Here is a 22,242-nt window from a genome sequence, read left to right on the forward strand (position 1 = left end):
ACTTGAGTCTTGAAAGTAGATATCATTGCCATTGTAGGCATTTTTTAACTTGTTTGTCATCACTCTCAGAGCCATGATCTGTTGGCGAATGAACGTGTCCGGCCTGGTGATGTCCACGCCCACCTCCGGGTTATTCACCTGATTGGTCAATCCGTCTTTCATAACCTCTGGGAAATACCTGCCAGGCAGGACAAAAAAAAAGATGACTTCATTTCATATGTACTAAAAAGAGAGTTACCATAGTTACCACTGAAATCCCCTGAAACTGTTTTTTTTTTTAATAGAAATCATGTCTTAAGCACACTGAGAGAAACCAATTCATTAGGCAATTAGCAGAACATTTCATGTGTAACATTGGAGCAACACACTGGGGTGAATGAGAGTAATGCCAGAGCGGTTAATGACACTCGACAGCCTCATTAACCCTTAGCCTACAATTTCCGCAGCCCTGCGGAAGTCAAATTTACATAATACAAAAATCCCCATCAAAATCCATCTGTTTAAGCTAGAGATATTTTTTTGCATGGGCTGCATCTCAATCCACCAAAATCAGTCTTCTGCATCTGCGGTGAAAGGTGGCAGAGCTAGAGCTGTGTTTGTCAGTGTAACGATGAACGCTGAGAGTCGGGTTCAGGGAGTGAGTGTTTTAATAAATAAACACAACACAATACAAAATAAGAAACACGAACAACACACAGACATGACACAGGAACAGAAACAATAATGCCTGGGGAAGGAACCAAAGGGAGTGACATATAGGGAAGGTAATCAGGGAGGTAATGGAGTCCAGGTGAATCTGATGATGCAGAAAAATGTATCCATGCTTTTGCCACTTCTAGATTAGACTACTGCAATGCTCTACTTTCCAGCTACCTGGATAAAGCACTAAATAAACTTCAGTTAGTGCTAAACACGGCTGCTAGAATCTTGACTAGAACCCAAATATTTGATCATATTACTCCAGTGCTAGCCTCTCTACACTGGCTTCCTGTTAAGGCAAGGGCTGATTAAGGTTGTACTGCTAACCTAATAAGCATTACATGGGCTTGCTCTTTCCGATTTGGTCCTGCCGTACATACCTACACGTACGCTAAGGTCACAAGACGCAGGCCTCCTTACTGTCCCTAGAATTTCTAAGCAAACACCTGGAGGCAGGGCTTTCTCCTATAGAGCTCCAATGGTCTGCCTATCCATGTGAGAGACGCAGACTCGGTCTTGACCTTTAAGTCTTTATTGAATACTCATCTCTTCAGTGGGTCCTATGATTAAGTGTAGTCTGGCCCAGGAGTGTGAAGGTGAACGGAAAGGCACTGGAGCAACGAACCGCCCTTGCTGTCTCTGCATTGCCGGTTCCCCTCGGTTCCCTTCCCTTCTCTGCCTCTAACCCTATTACAGGGGCTGAGTCACTGGCTTACTGGTGCTCTTCCATGCCGTCCCTAGGAGGGGTGCGTCACTTGAGTGGGTTGAGTCACTGACGTGATCTTCCTGTCCGGGTTGGCGCCCCCCCTTGGGTTGTGCCGTGGCGGAGATCTTTGTGGGCTATACTCGGCCTTGTCTCAGGATGGTAAGTTGGTGGTTGAAGGTATCCCTCTAGTGGTGTGGGGGCTGTGCTTGGCAAAGTGGGTGGGGTTATATCCTGCCTGTTTGGCCCTGTCCGGGGGTATCGTCGGACGGGGCCACAGTGTCTCCCGACCCCTCCTGTCTCAGCCTCCAGTATTTATGCTGCAGTAGTTTATATGTCGGGGGGCTAGGGTCAGTCTGTTATATCTGGAGTATTTCTCCTGTCTTATCCGGTGTCCTGTGTGAATTTAAGTATGCTCTCTCTAATTCTCTTTTTTTCTTTCTTTTTTTCTTTCTTTCTTTCTTTCTTTCTTTCTTTCTTTCTTTCTTTCTTTCTTTCTTTCTTTCTTTCTTTCTTTCTTTCTTTCTTTCTTTCTTTCGTTCTTTCTTTCTTTCTCTCTCTCTTTCTCTCTCTCTCTCTCTCTCTCTCTTCTCTCTCTCAGAGGACCTAAGCACTAGGACGATGCCTCAGGACTACCTGGCCTGATTATTATAAATACATTTGATTGATGATGCGCAGGTGCGCGTAACGATGGTGACAGGTGTGTGCCATAACGAGCAGCCTGGTGACCTAAAGGCCAGAGAGGGAGCACACTTGACAGTCAGGCCATGAGACATCCAGAAAAAGGGATCTTTTCACAAAAAAGTCTGTAGTGTCCGAACGGTTTGGCAATCGGCTTCACAAGACTCGTCTGAAAGTCGGTACAGCCTCTTCTACCAACTTCTGTCTATAACGTCTGAACGGTTTGGGCTACACACTAATATGTCCTCTGAAGGTTCCCGGTACCAGTTAAAAAATAAATGGAAGTACAGTATATATGGAGATAGTTTAGTGCCTAAAATAAGGGGTTAAATACATGTAAAATACATACAAATAGTTTCTTGATCTTTCTTATATCTCTCAGATATAGGACAGACAATTCAGAACAAACTTCGTTTAGATTTTTTTTTTACGGACTGTCTGTTGTTCCATGTAGTGAATCTGTTGTTCAATGTGTTTCTATTGGTGAATAGCAGTAATGCCAAATTCAATGTTTCATCAAAAAATGGTTTTATATATATCTTTTAATATCTTAAGGGATCTTAAAATGATGAATCAAAGAGAAAAATGGTCCTTGGTATGACCGTCTTAAAACAATTCCATATGTTAGCTTAGAACCCCTCCCCCCAGCTTAGACAGGGCTTAGATTCTAGAGGGTTTAAAGTCTGTTCTGGCCTCCCCTGCATGTGTTTCCCCTCCTTCTGTTACACAGAATTCTCCAGAACAGGCTGTGGGCTCTGCAACCGCCAGTTGAATAAGAAAGGACAGAGACAAAGGCTGGACTCTCCATGTAGCTCTCTACCATGTTATTTTTGTCCTCTGCTTTCTTTCTGACAAGCATGAATAGCACAGGTCTGTTAGGGGTCACCAGGGTGAGTAGAGTGAACTCTTGAACTGCACATGTCTCAGAATGTGTTTACACACCACAATATATTTCACCCGGGAAAATGTTACAGGGGTCACTTTCAGTTTTTTTTTTCTCACAACTCAGTCGCCACTGCCACCCACAAAGGGCTGTGCTATGTTATATTTAATCTCCAATACTAACTTTGTTTTCCTACATCCACCTATCCGTGCTAGTCTGAAACAGTCTGGCAGCTTCGAATAACAACACACCAAGAAGTACAATTTTTGTACGAGTCATAGTTGATATCAGGACCTCTTGGCCATCAAAACAAGAAATACTAAACTCACAAATAATAGACATTGAGCTGTTACAAAAATATTTTTTCCCTACCATTTACCAGCGTAAAAATCTATCTGCCAATCTATGGAATACCCACAAGACCTATCACCAGTTATATTGCTCAGTAAGTGGAACGAAACTTGGAATGGAGTCAAACATGTGGTTTCCATATGTTTGATGTGTTTAATACCGTTCCATAAATTCCATACCAGCTATTACAATGAGCCCGTCCTCCTATAGCTCCTCCCACCAGCCTCACCTGCCTCAGAATCTTTAGTTATGTTTCTATCTCAACCTTTGGGTGTTAAACAAGGGCTAACCAGTAGAGGCAGTATGTTTCTACCAGACAATCTGGCATATCAAGAAAGACGGGAAACAGATGTTCAGTAGGAAACACACAACAGGAGGCTGCTGAGGGGAGGACGGATCACAATAATGGCTGGAACGGAAGAAATGGAATGGCATCAAACACATGGAAACCGCTCCAGTCATTACCACGAGCCCGTTCTCCCCAGTTAAGGTGCCACCAACCTCCTGTGAAACACACACAATCACAATTGTTGAATAAATGCAACCTCTATGTAATTAGCATATACTTAGGAAACAACTAAATATTACATTCAAAATGACTGAATGAGAACCATAAATGAGCTATGCTATTATTATTCAAGTGAAGTCACCCAGCAAGTAGTCAATATGCACATGTTGAAGTTGGATTATGACTTTGGAATAACAGTAGTTTATTAGTCTCCCCTTTTGGGACAAAGCAGCATTTAACTTCAATTGTCAAACATTTTGGCTGCTAATGCAATTAGTTCCAGCAACGGGGCATCATGCGGGTTATAAAAAGACATCAAAGCAAATGAAAACAAACATTAAAGGCCCTCTCCAGGGAAGGCTCAGTTTGGTTCTGACGCTTTAATGTTTCCCAACTCCTCGGAGGACTTTGGAGTGCACAGCAATTTGTCTTCCACTTGTTTTGCCATGCCTCTGCCAGAAATGTCAAGGCTCTCCAATAGTTAGTTGTCGTATTTGGGTCAGTGCAAAATACATAATAAAAGAGGTACTTAATTCAGGGATCAGACATATAATGGAAGTCATTTAGTGCTAGTTTACCTAAGTGTTCAGGGTAAGCAGCCTGTGTTAGGGTGCATCTACAGATTTCTGTAGTCCAGTTTTACCTGCCCTTGGTGTGCCCATTCCAACACTGGTCGTCATCGGTGGCATTCCCTGCTGTCACCCTGTGTGGCTGGCAGATGTCCTCAGGCAGGTTGGACCACAACTTCTTGAACAGCTTCAGTTTCTCCTTGATGTCAATCACCTGAGCATGTGAAGTAAAGGGAGACCAATTGACAGCACTGACTTGGGTATGAGACTCAATGGTCCATAACCTCATCATCGAGTGACACTTCGTCTTGCTAGAAAGACTGTAGTGTACACTTGACACTTTATCAAGACATTCAACACAGATATTGCAGCTAAAAGAATGGTCAAATTGTGAGTGTACATTCGGAGAGTATACACGGTTAAAAATCAATTTCACTCGTAGCTCAAGGAGACAATGAAGCTGTCCCCTATAGAGAACGTATGGGATGAAGGCTGATGTAGAGAAAAGTCCAGACCAGCAGTGCCCTCCAAAGACACATTTACCTAGCAACCACGCATCACAACCACAACATGTCTGGCAACTTGCACCATAAACCTGGATGCTGTATTAAAAAGTTTGGATTTACGTCGTTCACAGAAGTTGAAGGGAAACCTGATAACGTCAGAGTGTCTCCCTTATCTGTCTCCCCTTGTCATGCTGTGAGCAGCAGGGGAAATTGTAGTGAACCTGTAGTTGAACATGAAAGGTGCAGTACTGACAGTGGGGTCGCTGCTGTAGGCCACTGCCACTGCTTTTGATGTGTTAATCCTGTCACACGGATGCCAAAGCATGTTAGCAGCTCTGATGCTGCTGCCCAGAGGGGCCAGGATACCACTCAGTGCACTAACATCACCGGCCATGTTTCACTAAACCACACAACTGACTGCACTAAGATTCAATTATTTTGGGGATACACTGGGTGCAAATGGCATTCTATTCCCTATGTGGTGCACTACTTTCGACCAGGCCCATAGGACTCTGTATAATATACCTACCATTATATGAGCTAAGATGGACCGGGTAATATGGATCCATGTGATCTCACCATCAACAAATACAGAGATTAGACTGACACAACTCCAATACGTTCCTTTATAGCGGCCCCTGATGACCTTGTGATCTGAGGAATAAGACGTACTGTACTGTGCAGCTAGAGAAGGCAGGGGGGGCTTTGTTGGTTGGTGGATGGTTTTAAAAGAACATTCAAGAGATTCATTTTGGCCAGTCTGCTTTACAGAGCTTTGAGAAATAAATGTGGGCTTGAGCTTTTGTACAGTTCATTCGGAAAGTATTCAGACCCCTTCCCTTTATCCACATTTTGTTATGTTACATCCTTACTCTAAAATGGATTCAATTGTTTTTTTCCTTCATCAATCTACACACAATACCCAAAAATGACAAAGCAACAACAGGATTATAGACATTTTTGCAAACAAAAATGAAAAAATACTGAAATATCACATTCACATAAGTATTCAGACCTTTTATCCAGTACTTTGTTGAAGCACCTTTGGCAGCGATTACAGCCTCAAGTCTTCTTGGGTATGAGGCTACCAGCTCCCCCTTTATTTGGGGAGTGTCTTCCATTCTTCTCTGCAGATCCTCTTAAGCTCAGTCAGGTTGGATGGGGACCATCGCTGCACAGCTATTTTCAGGTCTATCCAGAGATGTTAGATCGGGTTCAAGTCCGGGCTCTGGCTGGGCAACTCAAGGATATTCAGAGATTTGTCCTGAAGCCACTCCTGCATTTTCTTGGCTGTGTGTTTAGGGTTGTTGTCCTGTTTGAAGGTGAACCTTCGCCACAGTCTGAAGTCCTGAGTGCTCTGGAGCAGGTTTTCATCAAGGATCTGTCTGTCCTTTGCTCTGTTCATCTTTCCCTTGATCCTGACTAGTCTCCCAGTCCCTGCCATTGAAAAACATCCCCCACAGCATGATGCTGCCACCACCATGCTTCACTGTAGGGATGGTGCCAGGTTTCCTCCAGATGTGAAGTTTGGCATTCAGGCCAGAGTTTAATCTTGGTTTCATCAGACCAGAGAATCTTGTTTCTCATGGTCTGAGTCCTTTAGGTGCCTTTTGGCAAACACCAAGTGGGCTGTCATGTGTCTTTTACTGAGGAGTGGCTTCCGTCTGGCCACTCTACCATAAAGGCCTGATTGGTGGAGTGCTGCAGAGATGGTTGTCCTTCTAGAAGGGTTCTTGGTCACCTCCCTGACGAAGGCCCTTCTCCCCCGATTGCTCAGCTTGGCCAGGCGGCCAGCTCTAGGAAGAGTCTTGATGGTTCTAAACTTCTTCCCTTTAAGAATGATGTGTTCTTGGTGACCTTCAATGCTGCAGACATTGTTTTGTACCCTTCCCCAGATCTGTGCCTCAACACAACCCTTTCCCGGAGCTCTACGGACAATTACTTCGACCTCATGGCTTGGTTTTTGCTCTGACATGCATTGTCAACTGTGGGACCTTATATAGACAAGTGTGTACCTTTCCAAATCATGTCCAATCAATTGAATTTACTACAGGTGAACTCCAATCAAGTTGCAGAAACATCTCAAGGATGATCAATGGAAACAGGATGCACCTGAGCTACATTTCGAGTCTCATAGCAAAGGGTCTGAATATTTATGTAAATAAGGTATTTTTTTATATAAATGTGCTAACATTTTCTTAGAAACAGTTTTAGCTTTGTCATTATGGGGTATTGTGTGTAGATTGATGATAAAACATATATTTAATACATTTTAGAATAAGGCTGCAACGTAACAAAATGTGGAAAAAGAGAAGGAGTCTGAATACTTTCCGAATGCACTGTACTGATAGTTGTGTTTAATGTGACTTTAATGACGTTATCATGAAACTATGATGGGGCTTTAGGTTGTGTTATCTTACGTCACTCCATATTCTCATTGATCATATTAAGGGGGATCCATTCTCAAAATTCTGTTTCATTACAAAATAAGTGAATACATATTAAATATATATTTCTTTATATCCCATATTCTTAACATTTAAATATATAACTGATATTCCTACAGAGTGAACAAAGACCATCTCCAGAGAGAGAAAATATACTTTGAATGGAATCCAAATGGAATTTGACTTTCTACCTCAATCTCAAATACTTTCAGCACACCAAAGGAGTGAGAATAAAGAAAGAGGAGAAGTAGACCAAATGCAATTTACTTCTATAAACTGTTTTTGAATCTCAGTCCCCCTCTTCATTGTGCATTCCCTATGAATAAATCAAATGGTATGATGACTGCATCAACAAGCTGATACAGGCAGAATGGCAGTATGGCATACTATGACCACTAGATGGCACTACATCTCTTAGAAATTGAGGGAGTGCGTGTGTATGGTGTGAGTAAGTGAGAAAGTGAGAGACCGCAAATTCAACTGCAAATTCAACACTGTGTACCAGCCTTTATACATTAATGTATTACATTATACATGAATGTATATTAATGTACACTGAGTGCACAAAACATTAGGAACACCTTCCTAATATTGCATTGCACCCCATTTTGTCCTCAAAACAGCTTAAATTCGTCAGGGCATGGACTCTACAAGGTGTCAAAAATGTTCCACAGGGATGCTGGCCCATGTTGTCTCCAATGCTTCCCACAGCTGTGTCAAGTTGACTGGCTGTCCTTTGGGTAATGGACCACCCAAAACAATTCTTGACACACTCAAACCGGTGCCGGCACCTACTACCATACCCTGTTCAAAGGCACTTCAATCTTTTGTCTGGCCCACTCACCCTCTGAATGGCACACAAACACAATCAATGTCGTAATTGTCTCAAGAATTAAAAATCCTTATTTAACCTGTCTCCTCCCCTTCATCTACACTGATTGAAGTTGATTTAACAGGTGGCATCAATAAGGGATCATAGCTTTCACCTGGATTCACCTGGTCAGTGCCTTCAGAAAGTATTCACACCCCTTGACTTATTCCATATTTTGTTTTGTTACAGCCTGAATTGCTCACCCAACTCCACACAATACTCCATAATGACAAAGTGAAAACATGTTTTTAGAAATGTTTGCAAATTTATTGAAAATTAAGTCAATACATGTTTGAATCACCTTTGGCAGCGATTACAGCTCAAATCAAATCAAATTTGATTTGTCACATACACATGGTTAGTAGATGTTAATGCGAGTGTAGCAAAATGCTTGTGCTTCTAGTTCCGACAGTGCAGCAATATCTAACATGTAATCTAACAATTTCCCAACAACTACCTAATACACACAAATCTAAAGGGGTGAATGAGAATATGTACATATAAATATATGGATGAGCGATGGCCGAGCAGCATAGGCAAGGTTCAATAGATGGTATAAAATACAGTATTTACATATGATATGAGTAATGTAAGATATGTAAACATTATTAAAGAGGCATTATTTAAAGTGGTATTGTTTAAAGTGACTAGTGATCCATTTATTAAAGTGTCCAGTGATTGGGTCTCAATGTAGGCAGCAGCCTCTCTGAGTTAGTGATGGCTGTTTAGCAGTCTGCTAGACTTGAGATAGAAGCTGTTTTTCAGTCTCTCGGTCCCAGCTTTGATGCACCTGTACTGACCTCGCCTTCTGGATGGTAGCGGTGTGAACAGGCAGTGGCTCGGGTGGTTGTTGTCCTTGATGATCTTTTTGGCCTTCCTGTGACATCGGGTGCTGTAGGTGTCATGGAGGGCAGGTAGTTTGCCCCCGGTGATGCGTTGTGCAGACGGTACCACCCTCTGGAGAGTCCTGCGGTTCAGGGCGGTGCAGTTGCCGTACCAGGCTTTGAAACAGCCCGATAGGATGCTCTCAATTTTGCATCTGTAAAAGTTTGTTGATTTTGGTTGACAAGGCACATTTCTTCAGACTCCTGAGGTTGAAGAGGCGCTGTTGCGCCTTCTTCACCACACTGTCTGTGTGGGTGGACCATTTCAGTTTGTCTGTGATGTGTACGCCGAGGAACTTAAAACTTTCCACCTTCTCCATTACTGTCCCTTCGATGTGGATAGGGGGGTGCTCCCTCTGCTGTTTCCTGAAGTCCACGATCATCTCCTTTGTTTTGTTGAGTCTTTCCGGGTAAGTCTCTAAGAGCCTCTAAGTGCTTTCTTTTATAATGTTTGCCCTTTTTTTATTCTTCAAGCTCTGTCAAGTTGCTTGTTGATCATTGCTAGACAGCCATTTTCAAGTCTTGCCATAGCTTTTTTTGTCGATTTAAGTCAAAACTGTAACTAGACCACTCAGAAACACTCAATGTTGTCTTGGTAAACAACTCCAGTGTATATTTGGCCTTGTGTTTTGGGTTATTGTCCTGCTGAAAGGTGAATTAATCTCCCAATGTCTGTTGGAAAGCAGACTGAACCCGGTTTTCCTCTAGGATTTTGCCTGTGCTTAGCTCTATTCCGTTTCATTTTATCCTAAAAATCTCCCTAGTCCTTGCAGATGACAAGCATACCAATAACATGATGCAGCCACCACCATGCTTGAAAATATGAGGAGTGGTACTCAGTGATGTGTTATGTTGGATTTGTCCCAAACATAACACTTTGTATTCAGGACATGAAGTTCATTTCTTTGCCAAATGTTTTGCAGTTTTACTTCAATGCCTCATTGCAAACAGGATGCATGTTTTGCAATATTTTTACTATGTACAGGCTTCCTTCTTTTCACTCTGTCATTTAGTTTACAATGTTGTTGATCCATCTTCAGTTTTCTCCTATCACAGCCATTAAACTCTGTAACTGTTTTAAAGTCACCATTGCCCTCATGGTCAAATCCCTGAGTGGTTTCTTTCCTTTCCGGCAACTGAGTTAGGAAGGACGCCTGCATCATTGTAGTGGCTAGGTGTATTGATATTGATCCAAAGTGTAATTAATAACTTCCCCATACTCAAAGGGATTTCAATGTATTTTTATAAAATTTTTACCCATCTACCAATAGATGCCCTTCTTCGAAAGGCATTGGAATAAAAACAGTGGTCTTTGTGGTTGAATCTGTTTTTGAAATTCACTGTTCGACTGAGGAACCTTACGTATACTTTTATGTGTGGGGTACAGAAACTAGGTAGTCATTCAAAAATCATGGTAAACACTATTATTTTACACAGAGTGAGTCCATGCAACTTATTATGTGACTTGTACATTTTTACTCCTGAACTTATTTAGGCTTGTCATAACAAAGGGGCTGAATACACTTCAGCTTTCATTTTTTATGAATTGGTAAAAATGTCTAAAAACATAATTCCACTTAGACATTATGGGGTATTGTGTGTTGGACAGTGTAAAAAAAATCAGGCTGTAACACAACAACATGTGGAAAAAGTCAAGGGGTGTGAAAAGTTTCTGAAGGCACTCTATGTTGTGGAAAGAGTTTTGTACACTCACTGTATAATAGATACATTAATATATGTTGTGTACCGACATCCACGCGCACACACACACACATTCTATACAAAATGTAAGTATGGATCATGCAAATGGTATCCATAATTAATACTTGACATTAAAGTAGCAAGGTCATTCTTTAAACTATGCTGCCTCTAGCTGTGCTAATATGCCATGGGAATTGAAGTTTCTGCACCAGCAAGTGATAATACAAATGAGTTACATAAGTCTATATATACAGGCAAATGCTTTACACATTTACAAGATATTGCAAGGCTCCTGAGTGGTGCAGCTGTCTAATGCACTGTGTCTCTGTGCAGGAGGTGTCACTACAGTCCCTGGTTCGATTCCAGGCTGTATCATATCCGGCCGTGATTGGAAGTGCCATAGTGCACAGCGCAATTGGCTGGGGTAGGCCGTTATTGTAGTTAAGAATTTGTTCTTAACTGTCTTACCTAGTTATATCAAGTTTACTTTTTTTATCATAAAAAAAAATATTCAAGCTAAAAAACATGCAAAGATACATAGAGATTCTCAAAATGCAAAGAACCTTATCATCTCAGCTCTCGATAGAGCCACTTTTACTGAGAGAAAGTTTATTTGAATTCTCTAGTGCATGCATGTATGCATAAGAAGTGGAGGGTACATAGGCTGAGCAGCACTGATAGACAGGTACAGTATGTGCAGGGTGTAAATGAGAAGGGAATATGGAGAGTAGAAAGAGAAAGAGAGAGAAAGACTAAGAGAGAGAAGGAGAGAGAGAAGGCAGAAAGAGAGACACACAGAGAGCAAAAGAGAACGACTGAGATTGAGACAGAAAAGGAGAGAGAGAGAGAGAGAGAGAGAGAGAGAGAAAGAGAGAGAGAAGAGAGAGGAAACTGAGATTATGTTCATGACCTTGATCATCTCTCTAAACAGCTGTCAGACAATAGGAGGTATTTCCATTAAAATCACAAACATCCTTAAAATACTCCAAAGAAATGAACCCCACTTCCTGTTTACTCTAACATCCACACTGATTGGGTGATAATGACAAATGTGAAGCCACAGGACATTAAAGGTATTGTTATTAACCATGGTTAATATCCATATATATATATATATATATATATCAAGACAGAGAACACAGCGCTCTAATGTAAGTCACTTTGGATAAGAGCGTCTGCTAAATGACTAAAATGCAAAACAATTTAAATGTAATGCTGACACGAGAAGTCTTCACCGTGAAGACAGAATGAAGACATTCCCTTTCATGTGCCACTTTGATGCACATTTGGACAAATTACATGTTGCACCACAGGAACCAGAAAATGTGCCATTATATGAGCTGTGTGTTAAATAGGTAGCTTTCAACCCTATTCACTAGCATTCACTGTCCAGGAAATAAATACAGTACCAACCACTGTAGAAATAATGTTAGTAATAATATCAAGGATAATCGATAGAGAATATCATAATAGCTATCAAGAGAGCACTGTTCAGAGTTTCTGTATTTGGCTAGCTAATCTCACAGTGGAGTCTTTCCAGTTTAAACAACCCAGGACTACCCAATCAAAGAGCATGGGCTTGTGTTTCTGCTTCTGAACTCATATCTACATGCTGTTTAATGCATCATGCCATCTATAATCCATCTCTCTTCAAAGCACGGAGCGGTCCTTTAGGCTAATGACAGAATATTTAGAATACCTCCAGAGGACGCGTGCCTGCTGATTGCTTTAGAATGACTGCCACTAGGCAGCGATATGCAGGGACGGCCACACAACCTGACAAACAGGGCAAAAAGTAATTAGGAAATGTGAAATTGTTTCAGGATTGCTGGGGGTTGAGGCTTTCTGAGCTTCAACATGACATTTCCAGTCTCAATGTTTGTTTGTATTCATAATGAAATACATATCGTTGTGACAAAGCTTTTCACATAAAGGTTATTGGGGGGAAAAAGTGCTATGGTTTGGATGGAATAATGTGTGAAAACATTGAAGATTTAACATGAAATTAAACAGAGGATCAAATTCTGCAGCACAGTCCTGCCTAGCCTTCTGCCTACTCTCTCTCTCTCTGTCCTGAGCCATACGGTACATCTCTCGCTCGCTCGCTCTCTCTGTCCCTGTTTCTCTCTCTCTCTGTCCTGAGCCATACAGGTACATCTCTCGCTCTCTCTGTCCCTGTTTCTCTCTCTCTCTCTCTCTCTGTCCTGAGCCATACAGGTACATCTCTCGCTCTCTCTGTCCCTGTTTCTCTCTCTCTCTCTCTCTCTCTCTGTCCTGAGCCATACAGGTACATCTCTCGCTCTCTCTGTCCCTGTTTCTCTCTCTCTCTCTGTCCTGAGCCATACAGGTACATCTCTCGCTCTCTCTGTCCCTGTCCCCCCCTCTCTCTCTCTCTCTCTCTCTCTCTCTCTCTCTCTCTCTCTCTCTCTCTCTCTCTCTCTTGAGCCATACAGGTACATCTCTCGCTCGCTCTCTCTGTCCCTGTTTCTCTCTCTCTCTGTCCTGAGCCATACAGGTACATCTCTCGCTCTCTCTCTCCCTGTCTCTCTCTCTCTCTCTCTCTCTCTCTCTCTTTCCTGAGCCATACAGGTACATCTCTCCCTCTCCCTCTCCCTGTCTCTCTCTCTCTCTCTCTCTCTGTCCTGAGCCATACAGGTACATCTCTCGCTCGCTCTCTCTGTCCCTGTTTCTCTCTCTCTCTCTCTCTGTCCTGAGCCATACAGGTACATCTCTCCCTCTCTCTCTCCCTGTCTCTCCCCCTGTCTCTCTCCCTGTCTCTCTCTTTCGATTTCTCCCTTTCCACCTCTCTTTCTCACTTTCTCTCCCCTCCCTCTCTCTCTCCCCCCTCTGTCTGCAGCTGTCTGCAAGGGGATTACCAATGGGAAACCAGCGGGTCTAACTGATGGATATAAAAGGCAGTACTGGGGATTAATCCAGCTGTAAACATCATTAGTTATGTGCTAATGCCGCCGTAAATTACACACACACTACCTGTCATACAGCGGACATCATGACTTTACTTTTAAACTCAGATCAACTAAAGTGCCTTCAAATTCAAAGCAGTTCATTCCAAAGCAAACTTACCATGCACACTATATTTGCTCATTGTGGGAAATAATTGGGTAGTTCCGCATAGATAAATACATGGGCAGAGTATTTACAGATGATTGTCATCTACCTAGGCTACAAGAGTAAATGCATTTTATATCCTATAAGCAAATATTTTATGCAGATAATTATATGCCTTTATTTGTAGTAAAAAAACAAACCTTTGTGCATTGATAAAATGACCCTTGCCATATCACTTTTTTTCTCTCGTCTCTCTGTCCTTCTATCTGTGTTGCCCTTGCCAATCTCCAGATCAAAAACTGACGTGTTACCGGCTTTCAAGCCAAAGTCAACCTCCTGGCTGTTCTACAATGCTGCCTGGGGCCGGAAACCAAACTCTATCAACTTACTACGGGATGAGCACCAAGGTGACTAATATCAACTTCCGCTGGCTGTCAGACTGCAGAGGTGAGACACTGCATATAAAAAGGGGAATGCCCTAACTTGATTCAGCACTGCTTTCATTAAACATATTTTCATTCCGTTTTTTTTTAATAAGGCAAGGTGTCACTTCCTCAGAGCGTCGTTAATGTGGATTTGGAAAATATAGTTTTAAAAAGGTACAGATGTTCTATGTCACTTACAAAGTCCATTATGATGATTAATCAACTGTTAATTATGGGTTTCTGAATGAATAACAAAGGATGTCATCGCTGCCGCATATAAAAAGTATCCTTCAGTCACAAGTCTCTGCTAAATGAGTGCAGGCTGAGCTCAGTCTAATCATAGCCTGTACAGAAGGTCTGGCCACACAAACCACAAGGGGCTCCATGATCAACCTATTTTCCCTGGCAACAGTCACTACTGCCTGCTTTTAAAATAGGTTTTCATTTGATATGAATGCTGTATTCTAGCTGCATCTCAATTACAGTACAGAGCTCAAGGAGTCTGCTCCCTGCAGCAAACCCCTGCCATACTCCATACGTCTGACTCTGACCAACAGTGAGGTGGAATGGATGACCCTGACACCAGACACTCTTCTCTCGTCGGAGTCCACGGCAACAGGGATATTTCAGTCTGCTACAGTAGATCCAGACCCTAGGCTACTCCATTGGGCAACACTGCTGGTTTTCATTCTAACCCTCTGAGTAGAGACTGATTCACACCTGGGACAGTGGGTGAATTAGACATTCCCGTCCTTTGTCAAGGTTGGTAAAACGTCTGTTACGGGTATCTGTCACTGCTGTCATTTATTCAACAAACGTGGAATCCATACAATCTTTTCACACTCCTTCACATTCTTCACACATGCTGCTGCTTGTCTATCCTGATTGCCCAGTCACTTTTCCCCTACCTACATGTACATATTACCTCAATTACCTCAACTTCCTCGTACCCCTGCACATTGACTCGGTACCGGTACTCCCTGTATGTAGCCTCGCTATTGTCATTTTATTGTGTTACTATTTCCTTTTTTTTGTTGCTATTTTTTCTCACATTTTAACTCTGCATTGTTGGAAAAGGGCTAGTAAATAAGCATTTCACGGTTGTATTCGGCGCATGTGACAAATACAATTTGATTTGATTTTGATCTTAAATAACACTATTTACCTATCCTTTATGTTTTTAAAGACTGCAGATGTCCCTGTTCCCCAGCTCCAGTGTGGTGAATGGTGGCGGTGGAGTGAGCCCCTGTGGGTGTTTGTCCCTCGACACGGCTATTTAATCACTGGTGTCTAACACCTCATAAACCCTTCCTCCTGGGCCTGGGTCTCCTCATAAACAGCACAGCCTCTCAACCACGACACACCATCTGTCCCAAAACCCACTCTGCATATTAAAAATCTCCAAAAAAGAATATTGCCCCACCCAAAAAACACATACTAAGTAAATTAACTCTGAGATTGTGTTTTGAATAAGACTTTCCACAATGGCGTGACCGTTGAATTGTGTGTGTATCCTTGGAAGAAGCTAAACTCTGAGAGGGGACAGGGGTTACTGCATAAAGCAGCTAGTGTAGTGCACATGGATGTGTTGTCTCATTTCACCCTAATCAATAACAATCAACAGAGGGCAAATACAAACATGTTTCCCCTCTGTGACGGTGTATTGGGCGACCCCTAAAAGAGATCAAACAACTGTTAATCCTTTCAGTTTAAGCACAGACGGGACGGATATACCTGAGCGGTTCCTCCTTCAAACTCAGGTCAATGACACAGTCGGTCTTTACAGTAACTTCAATGTGTTGTTTGTATTATAAAACTAGCTTACTGCAGTGCAACTTCCAAAACACACAAACCCTGATGGCATTGGCAAACGGCCATACATGATTGTACAGACTCTAAGTGAATATCTCCATGAGTAACAAAGCAACTGTGTTTCAGTGAACAACTGGCAGAAACTAAGCTGTCACGTTGTCTTCAGCAGCGCTCTGAACTTGTCACATGTATCAGCAGCACTCTGATATTGAATTTGAATAAAGTGGTCACAGTGCCGAACTGTGAAATATCTGTGCTACTGTGGTATATTTCAGTGGCCACAAGATAAACGTTTGGAAGCCAATTACTATTTATCCATGCCAGAACAGGTGGAGGCCAATCATCCTGCAGCTCCAGCCACAGCCTCACGCTTCAGTATCAGCAGCCAAAGTCCTACCCTCAGCTCCAACCTTAACATCAGCCCAAGCCCCAGCAGCTAACTCGAGCCTCAGCCGCAGCTTTAACCCAAGCCCTTAACCCCAGCAGTCCTAAGCCCGAGTAGCACCAGCCTTACCCCCAGCCCCATGCAGCCCCAGCCCCATGCAGCCCCAGCCCCATGCAGCCCCAGCCCCATGCAGCCCCAGCCTCATGCAGCCCTGGCTTGGTTCCCTAGAGTCCTGATTATGTCTCTGCATTAAATCTGCCGGAGCGGAAGGCTATGATTTAACACAGAGATCTCAGCATAGCGGTGGTGTGTCCTGCCTGTATATCATTCCAATACCCAAGACTGATGGCACCATATGTCTGTGAAGCCCTGTCTTTGTGACTGTTATTACAATGTTTCCTGGCACAGCACATAATTGACGCGAGGTGAGAGTCTTATTGTCATTCAAATGTGACTATTATTTTCAGGTTGCTTTGATTTAACTTTGGAACAGTGAGAGAAATGTAGCAGGATCTTCCCCAGCGTTATGGCTGGCAGAGATTGAAGGAATGACAGATGCAAGCAAGGCTACGGGAACAATGGCAATGAATATTTATCACCACTCAGAAGGCTCCCCATATATCAAGTGTTTGAAATGTTCAATCCTCATATTAGACAAGGGAATAACACGTACATAGAGCAATGATGAAACAATATTCATATCTACAGTACTTTTACTTGGGAATTCTTCTTGTAGTGCTAGTGCATAATGATGAGAGACTTCAATCTTGATCCAGTGCAGCTTCACGTACAGTAGAACAAACAAACAGTTATGGTTGGTGTCATATGTTGTTTATGTGGACAATAAACTGCTGTTTTGACTCTTTCCCAAATATATATTGAATTGTAGCTATTATGTAGTTCTGTTTTACACAATTCAACACAACAGTATTACTGTATGAGAGAAATCCTTCAACATGCACATCATTTCATGTACTATACGTTACCTGTCTGGGATTTTATCTTAGCTCTAACTTCTCTAGGTCCTTAAATAGTATAATAGTGTTGTTTCAGGGGACGCATAATTACCTGTTAATGGATTCTCTCTCAGAGGGATAATTTGGTCAAGTTCCATCACAGGCAAATCAGTCCACTTTTCTCTCATTTCTAATTGAAACCCCCATGGATAGATAGTAACATTGAGAGGACAGGGCAAGACCAAATACCTGAAGAAACCAATGCTTTACAAGGAGGAGTAAGTGTGTTATAGCGTACCATGTTCAACTAATTCAAGAAATACAGTATTTTAGTGCTCTGAAATATAGCACCAAACATACTGCATTAGCATACAGTATGTCACTGTGCAGTAGTTGTGAGATCTTTAACCTTTTACTAACTCTTGCATGCAGATTCCAGTGGGAGTACAGTATACTAACGAAGGGGTTGAAGAAGGTCCAACAATAAGTGGCTTCTTTCAATTAGTTGTTGTTATAACAGCCTTTTACACGCAGTCAAATTGTCCCAGCGTGCCGTAATCAGGGTAACCCCTTTTTACATACCCTGGAATCAGTCCCTCAACGACTAGCAGTTAAGCAATACACTTGATCATGGTGCGCTCAATTTATCAAACAGGGATGCCTTGGTGGGGCAAAATAACAGAACATTGATGAAATGGTTCTAAGTTTGTGCTAGTGATTTGCCCTAGGCTAGGACTGGAGAAGTGGTGGAGCGAGAGGAGATGATTAAAGGGAAGCTCCATGCTGTTCAGAAGAACAGAGCAATCGGGGACCTGCTCTTCCCCGGCTGGCCCGGCTCTCCGGGGAAGCCTGCAAAGGCCCGGGTGTGATGGGGCCAAATGTATCTCATTAATGTATTGACAGATATGAAGAGGAGCAGGGCCTTAATGGCAACACCATTAGTTAGGATGAAGGAACGATCCATGGAAGGAGACCCTGCTAACAAGAGACGAAGAGGAACTTGGTGTGACGCTGCCTGAAATTATTCATATCAAATCCCTTGATGATTACAGCGCTGTTCCTCCAAGTAAAACATCAAATATCGCCGTATAATAGCCATATTAATAGCCATATTTATTTTTCAAATTACATGCAGTTAGTTTCAAGTTATACGTAGAGGTGAGTGGTACAGAGTGCCAGGACTCATTATGAGATAACAACTTGCGGTGGTGTTGCTTGTGGTTGTGGTGTGTGTGCATGTGCGTCTGGTGATGGGAGGGAATGTGTTATTTGGTGACTCTCATGTGAGAGCAAAACTGTCTATTTGTGGTGCGGTGCCATGGCTGTACCGCTGTACACATCTGCAAGCAGAGCAGAGTGACATCGTGACATCTTCAGGAATAGACATGATTTCCTTCCTTTTATAACTAAACACAGCTGTGAAAGAGCCTGGTGCCATGCCATCTTTACCATCCTTCTGCTGTCTGACACACAGCTCATTGTTTGACATTATCAACTATTTGTGGATAGAAAGTGCTAATTCAAGAACTGAAATAGAATAAAACACCACAACTATTTGGTGAATGACTGATCATTGGATTAAAAGGTGAGATGCAGGGCCTTCGGAAAGTATTCAGACCCCTTGACCTTTTCCAAATTTTGCTACGTTTCAGCCTTATTATAAAATGTATTAAATAAAACAAATCCTCAGCAATCTACACACAATAGCCCATAATGACAAAGCAAAAACAGTTTATTTTATTTTAGCAAATGTATTAAAAATAATAAACAGAAATACCTTATTTACAAAATTATTCAGACCCTTTGCTACGAGACTCGAAATTTAGCTCAGGTGCATCCGGTTTCCATTGATCATCCTTGAGATGTTTCTACAACTTGATTGGAGTCCACCTGTGGTAAATTCCATTGATTGGACATGATTTGGAAAGCTACACACCTGTCTATATAAGGTCCCACAGTTGACCATGCATGTCAGAGCAAGAACCAAGCCATGAGGTCGAAGGAATTGTCCGTAGAGCTCCGAGACAGGATTGTGTCAAGGCACAGATCTGGGGAAGGGTACCAAAAAATGTCTGCAGCATTGAAGGTCCCCAAGAACACAGTGACCTCCATCATTCTTAAATGGAAGAAGTTTGGAACCACCAAGACTCTTCCTAGAGCTGGCCGCCTGGCCAAACTGAGCAATCGGGGAAGAAGGGCTTTGGTCAGGGAGGTGACCAAGACCCAATGGTCACTCTGCCAGAGCTCTAAAGTTCCTCTATGGAGATGGGAGAAACTTCCAGAAAGACAACCATCACTGCAGCACTCCACCAAACAGGCCTGCATGGTAAAATAGCCAGACGGAAGCCACTCCTCAGTAAAAGGCACATGACAGCCCGCTTGGAGTTTGCCAAAAGGCACCTAAAGACTCTCAGACCATGAGAAACACGATTCTCTGGTCTGATGAAACCAAGATTGAACTGGCCTGAATGCTAAGCGTCACCTCTGGAGGAAACCTGACACCATCCCTTACGGTGTAGCATGGTGGTGGTTGCATCATGCTGTGGGGATGTTTTTCAGCTGCAGGGACTGGGAGACAAAGATGAACGGAGCAAAGTACAGAGAGATCCTTGATGAAAACCTGCTCCAGAGCTCTCAGGACCTCAGACTGGGGTGAAGGTTCACCTTCCAACAGGACAACGACCCTAAGCACACAGCCAAGACAACGCAGGAATGGCTTCAGGACAAGTCTCTGAATGTCCTTGAGTGGCCCAGCCAGAGCCCAGACTTGAACCCGATCAAACATCTCTGGAGAGACCTGAAAATAGCTGTGCAGCAACGCTCCTCATCCAACCTGACAAAGCTTGACAGGATCTGCAGAGAAGAATGGGAGAAACTCCCCAAATACAGGTGTGTCAAGCTTGTAGCGTCATACCCAAGAAGAGTCTATGCTGTAATCAGTGCAAAAGGTGCTTCAACAAAGTAATGAGTAAAGGGTCTGAATACTTATGTAAATGTTATATTTCAGTTTTTGATTTGTAATAAATTAGCAAAAATGTCTAAAAAAAACCATTTTTGCTTCGTCATTATGGGGTATTGTGTGTAGATTTAATGAGAAAAAAAAACATTTAATACATTTTGAAATAAGGCTGTAACGTACAAAATGTGGAAAAAGTCAAGGTGTCTGAATACCTTCCCGAAGGCACAGTACATCAAATATCTGGCAGTATTATAGAATGTGTGACGTCTACTTTTGGACTAATTCTACAACGAGAGAGAGTAGAGACTAGTATCTCCTCAGTGAGATATCCTGTGATGGAGACATGATAATAGAGACATTTGCTAACTTGTCATCCGTTTGTTCATCCTCATTTCCCTTGAAACCGCCTGGCAAATGATTTAGCATACAAGTAGCTCTAGAGACCTTGAAGTAGAAGAAAACACTAAACCGCTTGTATTAAACCCATTGTGATTTGTAACATTCTGAATGTAGTCTCGGGTGGTTATCCAAGATTGCTGGCATTTGCTGAATTTGTCAGGCTACCATTTTCAACCATTACATTTGTATGCTTGAGTACCACCCTTTGTTCAGAGATTCCTAAATACACTGTCAAATAATAGGACTATCCATCTTTACACTATTTATTTTTATGTGGTTTGGGGGAAACTAACAATTATGTTAGAATCTGTGGAATCTACATAATAGCATGGCTAGAATGGATAAATGCAACCACTATAAGAATGGATATGTGGATAGGCCTACTTACTTCCATTAAGCCATATCTAAAACAAGAATGTTTCAGAGGCTTAAAGTGATTCTGCATTGCAGATGGTTTATGTATGGGTCAAGACTTTGAAAAAGGATAGAATGAAGGTTTCCAGGCTGCAGTATGACCCAGGCCACCACACCGGCATTTTACATTTGTTCCCATGCACATGGCTGCAAGTCACAAGGGATCTGAACAATATGTTTCACTTGCATGAGAGACTTCTTTCTATGAGACCCGATTCTACGAGACCTAAATCTATTATGCTCCAGAGAGAAATAGGTAAACATTATATATATACTGCTCAAAAAAATAAAGGGAACACTTAAACAACACATCCTAGATCTGAATGACAGAAATAATCTTATTAAATACTTTTTTCTTTACATAGTTGAATGTGCTGACAACAAAATCACACAAAAATAATCAATGGAAATCCAATTTATCAACCCATGGAGGTCTGGATTTGGAGTCACACTCAAAATTAAAGTGGAAAACCACACTACAGGCTGATCCAACTTTGATGTAATGTCCATAAAACAAGTCAAAATGAGGCTCAGTAGTGTGTGTGGCCTCCACGTGCCTGTATGACCTCCCTACAAGGCCTGGACATGCTCCTGATGAGGTGGCGGATGGCCTCCTGAGGGATCTCCTCCCAGACCTGGACTAAAGCATCCGCCAACTCCTGGACAGTCTGTGGTGCAACGTGGCGTTGGTGGATGGAGCGAGACATGATGTCCCAGATGTGCTCAATTGGATTCAGGTCTGGGAAACGGGCGGGCCAGTCCATAGCATCAATGCCTTCCTCTTGCAGGAACTGCTGACACACTCCAGCCACATGAGGCCTAGCATTGTCTTGCATTAGGAGGAACCCAGGGCCAACCACACCAGCATATGGTCTCACAAGGGGTCTGAGGATCTCATCTCGGTACCTAATGGCAGTCAGGCTACCTCTGGCGAGCACATGGAGGGCTGTGCGGCCCCCCAAAGAAATGCCACCCCACACCATGACTGACCCACCGCCAAACCGGTCATGTTGGAGGATG

The 22,242-nt window shown here is 42.6% G+C and overlaps 1 protein-coding gene across 1 annotated transcript in view; it reads right to left on the minus strand.

The window, feature by feature from the left end:
• The window catches only part of LOC106586272 (glypican-6), a 123,784-nt gene that overhangs the window by 4,050 nt on the left and 97,492 nt on the right, over positions 1-22,242 (minus strand). Inside the window, exons 7-8 of the mRNA XM_014173395.3 lie at positions 4,469-4,608; positions 3-178 (exon numbers count right to left, since the gene is read on the minus strand). Coding sequence (XP_014028870.1) covers positions 3-178; positions 4,469-4,608 — 316 coding nt within the window. The remainder of the gene's footprint in view (positions 1-2; positions 179-4,468; positions 4,609-22,242) is intronic.

This window comes from Salmo salar, chromosome 25, assembly GCF_965601325.2.
Source record: "Salmo salar chromosome 25, fSalSal1, whole genome shotgun sequence".
NCBI classification, from domain to species: Eukaryota; Metazoa; Chordata; class Actinopteri; order Salmoniformes; family Salmonidae; genus Salmo; species Salmo salar.